At 31.0% G+C, this 17,908-nt stretch overlaps 3 protein-coding genes across 3 annotated transcripts; 1 reads left to right on the top strand and 2 right to left on the bottom strand.

The window, feature by feature from the left end:
• The first annotated feature begins 54 nt into the window (after positions 1-54).
• On the top strand, positions 55-926 carry LOC101501532 (uncharacterized). The gene is made up of 2 exons (XM_004486926.4): positions 55-384; positions 561-926. The coding sequence occupies exons 1-2, from the start codon at positions 55-57 to the stop codon at positions 723-725; spliced, it is 495 nt and encodes a 164-aa protein (XP_004486983.1). The 3' UTR covers positions 726-926.
• A 668-nt stretch (positions 927-1,594) lies between these two features.
• On the bottom strand, positions 1,595-3,108 carry LOC101502487 (pumilio homolog 3-like). The gene is made up of 3 exons (XM_004486929.4): positions 2,740-3,108; positions 2,229-2,403; positions 1,595-2,094 (listed from the first exon to the last, which is right to left on the bottom strand). The coding sequence occupies exons 1-3, from the start codon at positions 2,860-2,862 to the stop codon at positions 2,057-2,059; spliced, it is 336 nt and encodes a 111-aa protein (XP_004486986.1). The 5' UTR covers positions 2,863-3,108; the 3' UTR covers positions 1,595-2,056.
• Positions 3,109-3,380: 272 nt separating this feature from the next.
• Positions 3,381-8,971, bottom strand: LOC101502172 (pumilio homolog 2-like). Its single transcript, XM_004486928.4, has 9 exons — positions 8,207-8,971; positions 6,172-7,715; positions 5,923-6,064; positions 5,739-5,846; positions 5,450-5,662; positions 5,260-5,370; positions 4,526-4,720; positions 4,015-4,189; positions 3,381-3,880 (listed from the first exon to the last, which is right to left on the bottom strand). The coding sequence occupies exons 1-9, from the start codon at positions 8,831-8,833 to the stop codon at positions 3,843-3,845; spliced, it is 3,153 nt and encodes a 1,050-aa protein (XP_004486985.1). The 5' UTR covers positions 8,834-8,971; the 3' UTR covers positions 3,381-3,842.
• Between the last annotated feature and the right edge of the window lie 8,937 nt (positions 8,972-17,908).

Raw genomic sequence — 17,908 nt, 5'->3', positions numbered from 1 at the left:
TTGTAACTGAAGGTGTGGTTGGGCCACGTCATCATACGATAAAGAAAAGAGGCGATGATGGCCACTGCATTTGCATCATCATCTCCACAATTCGCAACCTTTCTTTCAACGTCTTCTCCTTCTTCTACTCTTCACTTCCACACACTCTTTAACCCTCTTCCAACAACTTCATCTTTTTCCCCCATTATCATTACCACATCCAAAAAATCCATCCATTTTCAAACAAACTTCAAACCTGTTGCTGCTGCTGCTTCACCTATCCAAGATGCCGCTGTTGTTGATGCTGCCGACCAATTTGTCTCTACTACCGATGATGGGGTCTCCGTGATTGTATCAGCTCTTTTCTTCGTTGCTTTCATTGGCCTATCTGTTATCACTCTTGGGGTATAATCGTCATTTTCTTATCACTTTTCTTTTCTTCTTTTATATCATAAATTATTATTTTTAGCAATTTAGTTTAACAACCAAACTACCTAATTGACTTTTTCACTTTTAACATACATTTAATTGCGGATTAGCATTATGGGAGGTTATGTTTTATTTTTTGTGTTGTGTTGTAGGTTATCTATTTAGCAGTAACAGATTTCTTGACAAAGAGAGAGAAGGATAAGTTTGAGAAAGAAGAAGCAGCTAAGAGCGGAAAGAAGAAAAAGAACAAGAAAGTGGTAAGGGCAGGGCCTAGAGGATTTGGTCAAAAGATTGTTGAAACAAAGGATGTTGATTGATTTAAGTCACCCCTTATGCATTCATATCACTATTATTTTTACCAAATTGTGTGTAGTCATCACAATGAAGATCAAGGGAATTAGCGTTTCACCAAATGTTGAATCACATCTAAGAGTTTATTGGAATTGACATGTCCTTGTTCTTGTATCTTTTTGAATTTTATTTGATGAATCACGAATGCCCTAGACCCCATATGCTTATTTATTGTCTTGTATTTTCCAACAAGGCTGAAATTGGCAATCTTCAAATCAAATCAAATTAGTTAATCAAAAAAATGATTTTTTTAATTAATTTAAAAACGAAGATCACGTGTCATTCATACACTATCAACTTGTCATGGTGTGTTGTAAGGTAAAGTATCAATGAACCAGCAATTTAGGTGCCTATGTAGTTAATCAGTTTTATTACTTGCATACAATGTTATAAGAACCATTTTGATTCGACATATTCTTTTACTTGAATATGTCAATGGAAGGTAGTAATAACTCATGAATATTATTATATACATTTTGTATAATATAAAAAAAATGATGAAAATAAAAAACAAAAATATCTTGTTTCACCATTTCACTCCATGTGCCTCGGTTCATACTGTCATCTTATTAAAGCTATAAATTAAAAAAAAAAAAAAAAAAAAAAAAAAGCGATTCCTAAATATTTAATACTTAATTAATCTTCGAGGTATCTAATGTAAAGACTGATTTGACTAAGACTTAACTACATCAACCATCATTTTGTCAAAAACTAAACCATAATTTCAATGATTCAAAATTGAACATTGCAGACGTGATATCTTTGTAAAGATTAGTATGATTAATTAATTCAAATCACAATTAACAATCGAGAATTAACAATCGAGACATAGTGGTGAAGAGAAATATAAGCTTGTAAAATTGAGGAATGAAGTCAATAAGCATACATGAAAGAAAAAACCCTGCTCTCTCACCTAATAATAATAATAATAATAATAATAAACAGCTCTCCACATAGCAACATTTTGTACAGTCATCGCGTCAACTTATAAACTACTAGCTCATATCACCACCGTTTCATGAAAAACTTTACATTCTTAAAAACCAAACCTTGCTTCTTGTATTAGTCATTTTTATCTTCCACTGCAGGGGACCTCACCTCACTTAAATTCTATGTATAAACTACACAATGTACAGTTCTCAATTACAACCGATAATTTTATTACCAATCGGTCACTATCCATCACGACAGATAAACAGATAGATAGATAAACATAAACTCTTGATGCAGCAGGAGAGTAGGAGATCACACTAGCCTCAGTTAGCTGTACAGATAACACTCTTTTTTCTATGCCCACCTAAGCAATATGAGGAGACTGAGCAGCAATTCTCCTCTCTGCACATGAAATTAAATGTTGACATTTTAGTTATAATACCTTGGCATATGAAAACTCAATGGACAAGCATGCAATTAGAAGAAACGTGAAACAAACACATGATGCAGAAATATATCAAAAATGGAGCAAGTACCTCCAGCAGCAACAAGTTTCTCTACACGTGCGACAATATGCTTTCCATAAGTGTACTTTTTCAATGCATTTAAATGAACTTTAATACGCGAAAGAATCAGCTCGCGCTGTTGGTCATCGCAAGTCTCCAGCACCTTTTGTACGACATAGTTAGCAAATTGATCTTTCATCATTGCCTGCATATAAGAGGTGCTCAATTAATCATTTGCAAGATATGACAAACTACTATCATTTTTGTCAAGACATACTCTGAGAGTTGGATAACTTCAGCATCATTCAATACTGATTCACTATAAGTGTGAAAACACGACATTCTGTTTAAACATTAAATAGCCTGGACGCGTCGAGATTAATTTCGAAAGAAAAATCAGCTCAATATTTCAATTAGAATAATATCTACAACACTAAAAACTAAATTGGACAACAAAATATGCACCAAGATCTTTGACCTGCTTCTACTAATCAAATATGACTATCAAAACTTCATAGTTTAGAAAGGAACTTAAAGAAACCTGAAGAGGCTCATTTTCATCGGTGGAGCCAAGCATCTCATTTACAAGCAATTGGCGTTCAGAAGGACCTCCAAAGGTCAAACACTTCTCCACAACATTAGAGGCAAACTTCTGTTGGCTCATTTGAACTATATTGCCTGCTAATTCCTTGATAATTGCAGAACGCTCGTGAGGTTTCCCATGTTCAAGCACATGCTGTTATTTCAGAGGAGAAGATGAAAGGAAATATAAGAGATGAAAGCACATGCTCAAGCAACTAGAAGTCAGAATCACAAAAGGACAAAATCGGATTGAGCATAAGGGAGAAAGGATGGTATGCTATGACACCAAGCAATTAATACTAAATAACAAAAGTAGAAACACCACAACTACGAGCTCAGATACATGACTTCCAAGACAAAAAAAAAAAAAAAAAAGCGATTCCTAAATATTTAATACTTAATTAATCTTCGAGGTATCTAATGTAAAGACTGATTTGACTAAGACTTAACTACATCAACCATCATTTTGTCAAAAACTAAACCATAATTTCAATGATTCAAAATTGAACATTGCAGACGTGATATCTTTGTAAAGATTAGTATGATTAATTAATTCAAATCACAATTAACAATCGAGAATTAACAATCGAGACATAGTGGTGAAGAGAAATATAAGCTTGTAAAATTGAGGAATGAAGTCAATAAGCATACATGAAAGAAAAAACCCTGCTCTCTCACCTAATAATAATAATAATAATAATAATAAACAGCTCTCCACATAGCAACATTTTGTACAGTCATCGCGTCAACTTATAAACTACTAGCTCATATCACCACCGTTTCATGAAAAACTTTACATTCTTAAAAACCAAACCTTGCTTCTTGTATTAGTCATTTTTATCTTCCACTGCAGGGGACCTCACCTCACTTAAATTCTATGTATAAACTACACAATGTACAGTTCTCAATTACAACCGATAATTTTATTACCAATCGGTCACTATCCATCACGACAGATAAACAGATAGATAGATAAACATAAACTCTTGATGCAGCAGGAGAGTAGGAGATCACACTAGCCTCAGTTAGCTGTACAGATAACACTCTTTTTTCTATGCCCACCTAAGCAATATGAGGAGACTGAGCAGCAATTCTCCTCTCTGCACATGAAATTAAATGTTGACATTTTAGTTATAATACCTTGGCATATGAAAACTCAATGGACAAGCATGCAATTAGAAGAAACGTGAAACAAACACATGATGCAGAAATATATCAAAAATGGAGCAAGTACCTCCAGCAGCAACAAGTTTCTCTACACGTGCGACAATATGCTTTCCATAAGTGTACTTTTTCAATGCATTTAAATGAACTTTAATACGCGAAAGAATCAGCTCGCGCTGTTGGTCATCGCAAGTCTCCAGCACCTTTTGTACGACATAGTTAGCAAATTGATCTTTCATCATTGCCTGCATATAAGAGGTGCTCAATTAATCATTTGCAAGATATGACAAACTACTATCATTTTTGTCAAGACATACTCTGAGAGTTGGATAACTTCAGCATCATTCAATACTGATTCACTATAAGTGTGAAAACACGACATTCTGTTTAAACATTAAATAGCCTGGACGCGTCGAGATTAATTTCGAAAGAAAAATCAGCTCAATATTTCAATTAGAATAATATCTACAACACTAAAAACTAAATTGGACAACAAAATATGCACCAAGATCTTTGACCTGCTTCTACTAATCAAATATGACTATCAAAACTTCATAGTTTAGAAAGGAACTTAAAGAAACCTGAAGAGGCTCATTTTCATCGGTGGAGCCAAGCATCTCATTTACAAGCAATTGGCGTTCAGAAGGACCTCCAAAGGTCAAACACTTCTCCACAACATTAGAGGCAAACTTCTGTTGGCTCATTTGAACTATATTGCCTGCTAATTCCTTGATAATTGCAGAACGCTCGTGAGGTTTCCCATGTTCAAGCACATGCTGTTATTTCAGAGGAGAAGATGAAAGGAAATATAAGAGATGAAAGCACATGCTCAAGCAACTAGAAGTCAGAATCACAAAAGGACAAAATCGGATTGAGCATAAGGGAGAAAGGATGGTATGCTATGACACCAAGCAATTAATACTAAATAACAAAAGTAGAAACACCACAACTACGAGCTCAGATACATGACTTCCAAGACATTCTCAATTAGCAAAGCATTAAGCCATTAAAATAAATCTAGAAGTCAAATAACTTAATATTGTTGACAAAGAGAGTACTTTATGAGATGGTGTATAAAAATTCATAAAAAAGGGGAATAATTTCAGAAAAACACAACAAGAAGCACCGCTGAGATTTTACTGGACCAAAAGTGGAGAAAACCAACTACCATCTCTATTATATCTCAAGAACGCTGAGTAGCTGCAATGAATTAACAAGTAAAAACACCATGATCAAGTAAACAACATAGGCAATATGATTGTTGTTAGGTTATCGCTTTCAAATCAATAAGTAGTTGTAATTATGAAAAATAAACCTGGACGACGTAGTTGCCATACTGATCCTGGGCTAACATGCTAACTGCTCCTAAAATCTCATCCATAACTTTTTGTTGTGTGTTAGGATCTTCGCAGTGCTCCAGTACTCTCTGCCGTGTAAAATATGTTACATTCAAGGACTTAAAAGTACATAAAAGAAGTAACAAAAAAGCACCAAATAGATCTTACCTGTATCACCCGGCAACCATATGGATGGGTTGATAGTGTCACAACTTGATCAAAAAAAGTTGAGACAATAAAGTCGATTGCATCTTCAGGTACACATTCAATACACTTCTGAATGACATGGTTGCCATTCTGATCACGTACACAGCGCATGATATTACCATCAAGCTCTTGAACCATTTTAATCTTCTGGTCCAGATCAACAACTTCTATGGCCTAAAGATAACATTCAGAAAATTATTGACACAAAGACACGAGATATATCAACTACTGCACCCAAAAATGTCAATACCTTCTGGATGACTCGACAACCATACATTTGAAGGCTAAGCGTCAGAACATGGCCGTAAAGCTTGTTGGCTAACTCTCTTCTCTGGGAGGCAAGTCCATGCTCAAAAAACTGGCAAGTGCAAATTGTCACTCTTAATAAGTTCCATATTTATGCACGGGCAATATAGAGAGAGAGTAATAATTACCTTCTGAACCACATAATTACCAAATACATCAGTCATTAAAGCAAGGGCATGTGGCGTGATTTCCTGATAAACCATATTTTTTTCTTCAGTACTAGCTGTTTCAAGCTTTTGTTGAATAAACCGGCTCCCATATTGATCAGCACTGCCAACGAGAGCAAATTCAACGAAATTGGTTTTTCAGAAGAATGTAGGTAAATAATATAGAAATAATTAACCATCAGAACATCCACCAGGCTAAAAAAGGTATACCTGAATTCAACAACATGACCAGAAATTTCAGACAGCTCAAAACACTTCGTTTTGTTGCTTTTAAACTCTTCCAACAGAGATGAAGCAAAATTTTCATCTGCATTTCCAGCATCTAGGTGCCATTGTCCCATGACTCCAGCTACATTCCTCATTCCAGAAGCAAAATGCATATTCAGGTCATTGTGCCTAATAGGACTGCCAGATCCAACCGGAGAACTAGATAACGAGTTTGCCATTGGACTTCCTGGATAAGACAAACCAACACCATAAGCAGCATTTCCATAATAACCATGATGATTGGAACCGCCAGATTTACCACCCATTGGAACATTGTATGGTGACTTCTGAGGTGAAAGCAGAGACCCAAGATAAGCTTTCTGAAGCTCAAGTATATTCATGTACGAGTTGCCCAAGTAATTCCTGTCCACGGAAGGGTCGTTAAGAGCAGCAAGTTGTGCAGTAGCATACTCAGGTGTCCTCATGTACTGAAGATACATGGGATCAACAAAAGGAGCCTGCAGAGCACCACTGGCAATTGGATTTCCAATTCTACTGAGGGAATGCACATCAGATGGAGAAGCAACTCCAGAGGCCAAACCACCTCCGAGAATTCTCGAGTCCATTCCAGGGGATGCCATTGCTGATGCTGCAGCAACATTTTCAAATAGGGGTGGTAGATTACCAGTTCCAAGTTGGTTAGCCATGAAAGATGCCCCAGCTGGATTTCCACCATATCCACTCAGGCCATAGTTATTATACGTTGAGTTGGTACCATCTGAAGCCTGGAATTGTGCGGGCAAACCACCTCCACCGCTATAAGCGGAGCTAGGTGATCCCTTGAAATATGAGTTATTGGGAGAAACAGCAGACTTTTGTAGCTCGACCTGCCTATCCAAGGACAGATTTTTTGTGTCTGACACACTCCCACTTCTCTTACCTGAATCATAGTGAGCTGTTTTCTGCAAGTGTCCTGATTCAGACTTCTTTAAATATGCATGTTGCTTGCCGTGATCCTGACCACCTTGCATACCGAAAAGATATCTTTGATAATTATTAACATCCGACTCAACCTGTGATGTGAAATGGTTATCGCCATCTAACACATCACCTGCTGACAGATTCATGCTAGACATTGCAGCCGCAATATCTGCAGACCCATTGATGCCTGATGAAATATCGTTAAATGCATCAGGACTGGTGATACTTCTCTTCTCAGCAGCAACAGCTCTCCCACTACCAATAGGTGTGGGGCAAGGACTGGGAGCCCTAGCAACAATTTGTGGATCAGGAGTAGTGCTTTGTGACAGGGAAGAACCAAGTGCAGCAGCATAAGAATATGAAGCTTGGGGACCAACATTTTGGGCTGCAGGTGACCCCTGAACATTTGATCCAGATCTTAAAGCATCAGTGACTGAGGAATCATGGCGCAAATGAGCCAGCTCAGCTTCGGCGGAAGATGTGATCTCAACATTTTCATCAAATGCATTACGACTGGCTGGACGAGAGGGAAAGCCTGTGACAGGTGTGGCACGTCCCAAGTCATCCTGCAAAATTACTGGTTATAGATGATCGGTAGAAGAAAAAGTGACCAGAAAGAGACAAATGCAAAATTTGAATATACATTTATATATACATATGTAGTACCGAAAGTTTGCAATTGATAAATGATAATAGCATGCAAAATAGCTATTATCAATTCACAAAAGAGCTGCAAGACCATTGTCAACATAAGCTCAGAAGCTTTAAAATGTGATGTTTATAAGTGTGCCAAAGCATACGATTCTTCGGAAGTGCTGAATAATAACCTTACAACACAACCCAATCAATAAAATTCCTAAGTTATTCAATATGTTAGTGGTCTTATTGGGTTTCAAACTTTCCATGAAACCAAAAGAATTTACAGGGGATGCAAAGATCAAACTGAAAATACAAAAAGAGAAACATGACAAAATCCAATGAAAAAGGAAACAAATGCAAAAGACTGAGATAACCAAGCAATAAAATTATAAAAGACAATGAAATAAGCTTGTTCAACCTGAAAAATTTCTGCAAGGCTCTTTTGTTTGGTCCCAAGACCAGGTCCTGGCAAACCAATGAGTCCATTACCACTCCACTCAGCAGAACCTCTAATTTTTTCATCAACCACCACCTCACTCTCTCTTTTCCTCATGTTAAAACCAGGAGGTGCAGCAAAGATTGATCTACCACCATTATCATCAGCAGCTCCATTCACTTTCCTCCTATCACCAATTCCACCAATTACAGAAGCTCCACCTTTTAGTCTCTGTGTAAACCTCCAATCCTCCTTTGATAACAAAGGAGGTGGAAGTCTAGGATTCAAATTCACATTGCTGTAATAATATGAAAGATAAGCTGGATCAGACCTAAGCTCTTCCTCAGAAGCAAAGCCATTACCCGAAAACTCTGAAACAGCAGCTGATGCCGCAGAACCACCACCAAATAACCCACCAACTGCACTCAGAGAACCCTCAACAGTGGGAGGAGCTGATCCACTCCTATACAAATTAAGTTCAGGTTCATGATCATCAACCTCATGTCTTCTTTGATCACGAAGCAACATACCTATTTCCTTCTCAAATTCATCACCAAATGAACCATCGTTACCACCAATCACTGGTCTCCTACCCAATTCAGACAACATTATTTTTTCTCTTTCAAAAACTCAAATTGATCATCGCAGTTTTTCACTAACTAAAACATGATCACTACCCTTAACCCAAAAAAAAACCCTAAACCATTAAACAGCTCAAAAACGCAAAGTTCTACCATTAAATCGTAGAAGCCCCATATTTACAACTTCAAAAGTGATCACTTGTAACTACTGGGAACAAAAATTAATTATAATAATAATGATTTTAATAATAATAATTAATTATCACCGTGAACGCTAAGAGCTGAAACAAAACTAAATGAAGAATCAATCATGAAACAAAGACTGTGAATTTAGGGTTGAATTCCATAATTACTGAGAGAAAATTGATAATTATAATCTAGTGTAGAAGAAGAAAATTGAAGTGAGAAAGCGTGGAAAAGAGAGTGGAAAAAGTTGAAGATTTGTGCGGTGACATGAAAGGGAAAAGGATGAGAGAGTGATGAATCCGGCGGCTCGATTGGTTCTTACAAGAACCCTTAGGGTTTTGGTATATTTTGAAGAGGATTATATACAATGATGATAGTAGTAGCAAAAGCAAACCCAAAACATATTAATTTTAAGACTGTTTTTTGTAATAAAATTTTCTGAAGTTCCCTTTTATTTTCACAGAATATGTAAAGTGAAAATTGAATATATTTTAATAATTCCTAAAAATTAGGGGCAATTGACCAAGTGATAACCGACTAATGTGTGTAGCCATGGCCAAGAGAAAGGGTTTTCTTTCCTTTATTTGCTGATATTGGAAAAACAAAAATGAAAAATCTATAATCAACTGACACGTATTGTTATTTTGTTTTTCTGACCAAAGACACGTAGTGTTAATAGATTCGATGGTTGAATGAAAATAATAGGGCACACTAGAGTAACATATTAGTACTATTCGTTATTAAGATCAGTTAAATTTCTTCAACTGCCCACTATTCCTAAGTTCTTCACTTGCCTTATTTTGGGTTGTTGTTGGTTTGTGATTATTAATTTATTATCATCATTCTCAAAATAAATTGTCTTCCAAAATACGGTAGAGATTTTTTTCCTATATATATAGTATGGTCCTTCTAATATAGACCCCCTATAAAAAAGGTCTTAAATGTGAACCCATCATTTCACTAGTTATATTATTATAGCCCGTTTTAGCATTTTTTATTTTATTGACACATTTCTGTCATTGTAAATGTTAATTATAGTTAGGTGTTATTGAAACAAAGATTATGTTGCCAGTTGATTCCACCTTCACGAACATGTCAAAATACCACACCCACTCCTCCCAGGAAATAGGAATGAGACGGTTTCCCATTTTTTATGCCACGTGTTTGTATAATTTCTTGTATACGTAATTTGTTCAATTTTCATCATATTAATATTACTCTTAAGTCTTGATGCTCTTTATTACCAAAGAAAAGGCTAAACATCACAAAAGATTGATGTCACTATTCTCGCAAATGACAAGTGTCGTATTTTAATAGATTTGACTTTCTAATTTATAAGTTCATATATCGTTATATAAATGTTTTAAATGGTTGTTTCACAATGTATTAAGAAGAAATGCTTCCTAATAAATAGTAACGTTGATTACGAAATAGTTTACATAAGTTTTGCATCAAAATATTCTTTCTATATTTTATTCTAAATAAAATATATCAATTTACAATTGGTTTTATATTGCATTTCATTGTAAAATATCATATTTAAAATTACATATTTAAATATGATATTATATTACACCTAACTGTAAACCAGATTAAGAGATGAAAAACTATATCTTAATCTAATATCTTAAAGTAAACTAAACTGATCATATAAGATTAAGTTCATTGTGTTTGACCTCCAGTATTTTCACTCATGAATTTTTTGTCCTTTCATGAAAATCCTTTCGTATAAGTCCTATATAGTGCAAATTGCTTTCAGACAAAATTCATCGTAAAGAATTCATAGCTAATCATACATGAATAATTTTTATAAAATAAACAATGGTTAAAATAGTAATACCCAATTAAATAGAGTAGATTTCATTGGTATTACTATTTTAACCAAAGAAATGTACTCTAATCATACAGCAATTTCCAAAATTTTTTTCTTTTTGTTCCATGTGGGATGGGTGGAGTTGTATATGGCATAAGAAACAAATTAGTTCCTAGATTTAAATGCTAGGTAGGCAATTTATTGAGTAAACAAGTTGGAAGGATCTAACTTCTCATTGAGTTAACTAAAATCTCTTCCAACTTTACCACTAGTAAACGGTCATAAATGTTGTGTCGCCCATCAATTCAAGTACACGTTTAGCTTTGTATTAAATATTCATATTAATAACAACTTCCTACTAAATATTGAGGAGTTATCTCTTTGTTCATTAATAATAACCACATTTCTCTATTATTCATTAATTAATTAGGTGATAATAATGCACCCAAAAAAAAATTAGGTGATGATAAAATAATAATATGTTATGTTTGAGTTCTAAAGCGGTACACAAGGGTATGGATTTTGTCTTTACCTTTTAAGTGCTTTGGTTCAGATTAAATCAAATGAAGCTCTAATATGCACAAATCTTACCTTTGAGAAACTCTAAAAGATTAATTTTTCAAGTTCAGTTCCTTTTTACAAAATCAGAACAGTTTTGCAAGCCTTTTCCTTCAGTTTTTGTGAACCATTTATTTAGAGAAACATTGCTTAGATTCATTCAAAACTGAACCCAAACCATGCCTTGTCCTATCACTATGAGAGAAGTTGGGATGATTCTGCTGCATACAAATCTTGCCTGCCCCATTCCTTGCATTGCAGTCTGATCTTTTGCTGCTGAGCAAGAATTGTCGCTGCTGTTGAGGTAATTATTCATGCAAAATTGAGCATGAAGTAGAATTTATACGGTTTGAAAAGACACATGTCTTCCCAAAAGTACATCAAAGAGTGCAATTCTCAGCAATTAGTTATTTACTATAATATCTTTCAAGAAGTAAAAGTTGCCATAATATTAGGACTTGCTTATCTTAAATGGATGAATATCAATGCACTCAATATAGACACTGCCTGCATCCAAGCCTAACACTCACAATAAATTAGGTGATAATAAAGCAAATACGAATTAACTTTGTTCTTAAAATGATTGTATGTCAAATTAATGAATATAACTCTGTGATTAAAATAAAGGGAATCGATTATGAGATTTTTCAAGACGTACGATAGGCGAATGCTACGGTGAAGTGTAAACTAATACTTAAAAGTCACCTGAAAATATTAACGATAATCGACGTTCAGAAGTAAAAATGGACGTTCTTCCTGATTTTTACGATTGAGCTAGTGATTGGATTGATGTCACATTCGAAAAAATAAGAAAAATTAATTCGTCTATCAAAATGCAACTCATCTATACTGATAATGGTAATCGTCTCGACCATAACGATGAAAAAAGTCGTTAAATTATACTACCAAATGACTTTTAAACATTGGTCTATAGTAGACTACCGATGAAGTGGCCCGATTTAGAATTACAAAGGCCATTCTTGATGGGATATACAAAATAAATGAGCTCCTAATAACACAAGTAAATCAACTCTAAAAGAAAGAAAAATTTGAACCTTTTACGAAAATTACTGCAATACCCTCCACCATCAAAGTCATACTACAACACAGCCATCCTCCGAACAAAATGTAACAAAGCCAAAAATTCCAATTAACAATAAGTTGTATGCTGTGAGTATTTCACCTCTTCATGAAATCATTATTCCGAGACATTAACAATCATCAAAGAGCCAATCATAAAAAATTGGAACAATATAAATGATTTGACTTAAAACCATTAAAAAAAAATTGTTTGATGAAAAACATTTGAGAAATCATGGTCTAAAAAAATTTGAAGAGATTAAAAATATTTTCAACTATAAAAAAAAAAAAAAAAAACTCTAATAATAGTATTAACGTTATATCAAAATATTAAAAAAAAATTGTAAATGTATATATTACATGTACTATATTACAGATAATATTTGTAACGATTAGTCGATTACTGCTAAACAACTTTTTTAAAATAAAAATTTCTATTAGTCATATTTAAGATCAACTATTTTAAAGTTAGATTGAATGCATGGATTAATCATCTTATTTGTTGAGAATGAAATGTTCAAATTGCTTGATTATAAAACTTTAATATATAATTATGAGGCACAAAAAACTAAAAGACTGATATTAACTAGTTATACGATATTAAATCTCTTTAAAATTTCCTCCTTAGGACTCAAAATGCATGTACACGACACTTGCAAGAATAAACGGCTGAAATTGATTTCTAATACACATACTGATTCGTACTTGGTTATTTTGTGCCTAAAAATATGCATCAATGTTGCATTTTGACTTAAGCTATTATTGGTTTTTACCAAATAACAACGCTTATCAACGGTAGGAACCGGTACAATTTGCGATTGCGTCGAACGCGCGTTGTTCCAATATTGTAATAATTTTATTATTCAATTGAAGACACCCAATTGCAAGTCAATGTAATTATTCCATATTTTGTTCATTTGTTGTTTCTTTGCTTCCAAATGCTCTAAATAATGATACCAAACTTCTATGCATCTGAATCTAAAACCTACCTTCAAAATTCAAAAATCATATCTCAAATCAAAAGACAATGCTCAAATATTAGTAATTATTCCCATTTATACACTTATAAAGATAATTTCTTATTCATATTTATTGTTATTGATCTCATTTAATTGTTCAACTATATTACCTAAATTATATTTCATCTCATTTAATTGTTTAATGATGGATAATTTGATATATTATCATTAAATAAGTTAAACAAAAAAAGTCAATTTTTATTTATATTTTGTACCGTAACAACTTAAATCTACCAAATTTTATTATAAGAATATTTTTGTTACAAATGTATTATGTAAGAATTTCAACCTCAATCGAAATTTCATTTATATTTTATCTTAAAATTATGAAGTTAAAATTGCCTATTACATATATGTCAATAATTATTTTTCAGTTACTCATTTTAGATCACTCTCTCATTAGTTACATGTAATTTTCTCTCTCTCTCTCACTGTAGTGATTCTCATTTGTACTTTTACTCTCTACAAAATTTTAAAATTATCTAACCATTAAAAAGATATATTTATTTAATTTAGTTATTGTTTAGTTAAAACTTAACCGATAAATGATAAGTTAGTTGGTCGCAACAAGTGAGTTTATAGGTGTAGTAAGTTTATAGTGTATAATTGATAGTAGATAAGTTGATTGAACTGTTCGATAAGATTAACGGTTTGATAATTTTAAAAATCTTAATTAGTAATAAAATTAAATATTTAATGGTTATGTATTATAAGTATAAACAATTTTACACTAATAATTAACATGAATCATTAACTATTTGATTATTAATTGATAAAAATTATAATTATATGGTATAACCATATATTCAATTAGTTGTATTAATTGACTGTGTAAAATTAGTTTACATTGTCGGTGGATAATCATTTTTCTCTAAAACTAACATCAATTTATGTTTACAATATTTTTAAATTTAGTAATTTATATTTTTAGTAATTTAAAAATTATTAATCGAATATACTTTTTGTTTATTATTACTAAATTATTTTTTATTTGCTAAAATTTTATTTTAAAATGTATTAAACACATTTATGGAAATCATGTAATAGTGAAAATTAAAAACTTGCTAAAATTTTATTTTAAAATATATTAAACACATTTATGGAAATCATGTAATAGTTAAAATTAAAAACAAGCATATAAGAATAAACATATACGAATAACATAATAATAAAAATAAAAATTTAGAACTACAAAATAATAATAACTAAAATAAAAAATCTAGATAATTGAATAGAGTATTCATTTTTTTCATACATCAATTAAACACGATCATGCAGTTTTTTTACATCTACATCCCCTTTTTACTTAAAATTCTCTATTATATCATAACATTTTAAATTATATACTAAAATATTTTACTTTTTTCACAGGTAGCGTACTCACGCCTGCGACCATTTGAATGATAAATTTTTGTTATGTAGTATGAGGTCGCATCCAGGCAACCATCTATAACCTTTTCATTTTTTATTTTAATAAATGAATAATTATTGATTTAATAAATAAAAAATAATAAAAATATTTAAAAAAATAAAATCAAACAAAATAGATAGTAAAAAAAATACATCAAAGTTGATGTGTTTGAATAGATGTGCCAAAATAAATAACTTGTTATATTATTTTAACAATTTCTTCCTATTTTGCAAATAAATTATCAACTTAATTATATTAACAACTCCCTCATATTTTTCTTCAGGTTCTAATAAATAAAAATATTTAAAAAAAATTATATTAATAAAATCAAATAAAATATATTAAATTGAAAAAACAAAAAATAATTTAATGTATTTTGTTTGATTTTATTAATATAATTTACTTTTATTATTATCATTTTTATTATTTAGATTTTGAGAAAAAATATTAGGGAGTTGTTAATAAATATATCACATTAAGTTGTTAATGTATCTGCAAAATAGGAAAAAAATGTTAAAATAATACAACACATTATTTGTTTTGGCACATCTACTCAAGGATATGTACTTTGTTCTATTAAATGTATTTTATTTTATGTCATCTTAGTAAAAATTATTCATGCAGTTATTCTTGAAGTAATCACGGGACGGAGATATGACCTCTTAGTAAGAAAAGTAGAACATTTTAGATATAATTTTTAATGTAAAGTATAATAGAGAATTTTAAATAAATAAAAAAGTATAAATGCAAAAAAATTAATCATGCAGTTAAAACATATACCTATTAATTAATTTATTTAAAATTATAATAAATATATTATATAAAAAGTAAAAATGTATTTTAGTTAAAATATTAATCATGCAGTTAAAACATATACCTATTAATTAATTTATTTAAAATTATAATAAATATATTATATAAAAAGTAAAAATGTATTTTAGTTAAAATAATAAGTGTAAAATTAACAACAAAAAGTTGATAAGTTATGACTCAAAAACTATTTTAAATAATTTATCAAAAAATAATATTAGTGAAAAAAAGTTATAAACTCATGACGAATTGACTTTACTAAGTAGATATTTTTTTATCATATATGAATTTATTAGTTTTTTTTCTTCTTTCAAACATACTCTTAATTTTTACAATTTTTCTTACAAAGTCTAAATTAAACCAAACTTTTAAAGAACATATTGATTTGTTTCGTTTCAATATAATCAATATTTAAAAAAAAAATTATTTTACGAACTCTAAAAAAATATAACTTTTCATAAATTAATTTTTTTATATTCAACAAATTATAATCAATAATGAAGTAGCAAATAGTTTAGTTGAATATTATAGAGAAAAGTTATAACCAATTAAATATAATTAAACATACTTATATATAAAAATAAAAAAGACCTTATTATTGGAGGAAATCACTTTAAAGAGAAAAGATTTGTTAGTCATCCAAGATTAAAATAAAATAAAAAGGAAAAAGCATGAGTGAGGTGGAGTACAGTTGTGAATGAATGGAGATAGTGCAGTAAAATAGTTGCATGGTTTATGATCCACAGGTTCGTGTGGGCTGTCTCCTTGAATTTAAGGTAAATATTGAATTATCTAACCACGCCACTTGCTATGTTTCCATTTCAAGCATTCTAGAATTTTCAAAATCAATATCGACGTCTCGGTCTCTCTTGTAATTTCCATTTCATTTAATCTTTTCTGCTGTTTTTTAGTATTAATTTGTTGGAATTAAATTCGAGAATATACTATGCACTAAACATTTTGCTTTAGGCAATCGTGGTAATTAATATATGTTTTGTTTTACTTTTGCAGATGCTAAATTTGATTTTGGAAGTGGAAAAATATTTAACATGTTTAGATTTTGATTTTGTTTTTTGATTTAATTATAACTTGAAGTGAAATTTAGATTTTTTACCTTTTAAAAATAATTTAAATTAACTTTAATCGACTTTTATTTAGATAACTGTATAATCAATACATAGATATATTTAAACATAAATAAATTTACAATTTTATTCAAAATAAATTTTTGTTATTGTGAAATAATACACACACTCAAATCTATTCTATTGGCTCAAGATCATTCATATTTAATGATAACAATGAATATTCACATGTATATATAACATTTATCTCCTATTTGTCTTATTGGATAAAAATAATATGCGCTCTATCTATGCATGCATAGATATCTAGTTGACAATTATTTAGCAAAATTTTAAATATTTGCGGTATTAATGAATATATTAACATACATCATCTCTTCAAATATATACATCTTTCAACTCTTTTGTTAATATAAAAACTTATCATCAACTCATAAAAAATTAGCATATAAACAAGATTGATCACACAATTTATGATATAAAATATCAATACATTACAACATTCATAATTTTGGTAATTTATTAAAACTATAAATATCCATAAATATGATTATCATTACATCAGACTTTATATTCATTAATTTATGTTCAGTCAAAATATCTGCATGGTTATTGTCACAAATTTTGTTCAGCCATATTGCAAATATTATTATTTTTCAGAGTAATATTTTTGAAATACAAAATAAAACAAACCTACAATACTATATAAAATACAGTAAATATTATTTTGTATTTTTTTATAAAATATCAAAATATTATATTTATTATAATTTTATTTTCAAATAACATTACTGATGTTTTTTTCATCCTCGCTCACGAAATCATCACTACTAACTAGCCCTACTTTAATAATAAACCAATACCGATTATAAAAAAAAGATGAACCAATACGAATAAAGTGTAATTAATAATAGTAATCCTAATCCCACGAGGCTGCCAATATCCTACACATTCCAAAATCTTACACTCATTCCAGTTGGTCCCATGATTCCAATCAAGGCATTTAATTAATTAATAAATTAATGCAAAATAAAGAAATTGCCATGTATTTTCCAGCGGAGCAAAGTATGCAAGACTTTACATTTACATTAACATTTACATTTACATTTACACTAGTGGGTCTTTGGATGTATAGTTGAAA

The sequence above is a fragment of the Cicer arietinum genome, chromosome 1 (assembly GCF_000331145.2).
Source record: "Cicer arietinum cultivar CDC Frontier isolate Library 1 chromosome 1, Cicar.CDCFrontier_v2.0, whole genome shotgun sequence".
NCBI classification, from domain to species: domain Eukaryota; kingdom Viridiplantae; phylum Streptophyta; class Magnoliopsida; order Fabales; family Fabaceae; genus Cicer; species Cicer arietinum.
Note: the sequence above shows the minus strand (reverse complement) of the source record. Positions and strands in the feature narration are given on the sequence as shown.

What these genes read in the sequence shown, in the direction of transcription:
- LOC101502172 (XM_004486928.4), bottom strand. Translation starts at nt 8,833, where the DNA reads ATGTTGTCTGAATTGGGTAGGAGACCAGTGATTGGTGGTAACGATGGT. An exon ending in GGTCATGTTGTTGAATTCAG is followed by an intron (nt 6,065 to 6,171) that starts GTATACCTTTTT and finishes TCTCGTTGGCAG; the next exon opens with TGCTGATCAATATGGGAGCC. An exon ending in GTTGTCGAGTCATCCAGAAG is followed by an intron (nt 5,663 to 5,738) that starts GTATTGACATTT and finishes TGTTATCTTTAG; the next exon opens with GCCATAGAAGTTGTTGATCT.
- LOC101501532 (XM_004486926.4), top strand. Translation starts at nt 55, where the DNA reads ATGATGGCCACTGCATTTGCATCATCATCTCCACAATTCGCAACCTTT. An exon ending in TATCTGTTATCACTCTTGGG is followed by an intron (nt 385 to 560) that starts GTATAATCGTCA and finishes GTTGTGTTGTAG; the next exon opens with GTTATCTATTTAGCAGTAAC.
- LOC101502487 (XM_004486929.4), bottom strand. Translation starts at nt 2,862, where the DNA reads ATGAGCCAACAGAAGTTTGCCTCTAATGTTGTGGAGAAGTGTTTGACC. An exon ending in ATGAAAATGAGCCTCTTCAG is followed by an intron (nt 2,404 to 2,739) that starts GTTTCTTTAAGT and finishes TCTTATATGCAG; the next exon opens with GCAATGATGAAAGATCAATT. An exon ending in GAAACTTGTTGCTGCTGGAG is followed by an intron (nt 2,095 to 2,228) that starts GTACTTGCTCCA and finishes TTTCATGTGCAG; the next exon opens with AGAGGAGAATTGCTGCTCAG.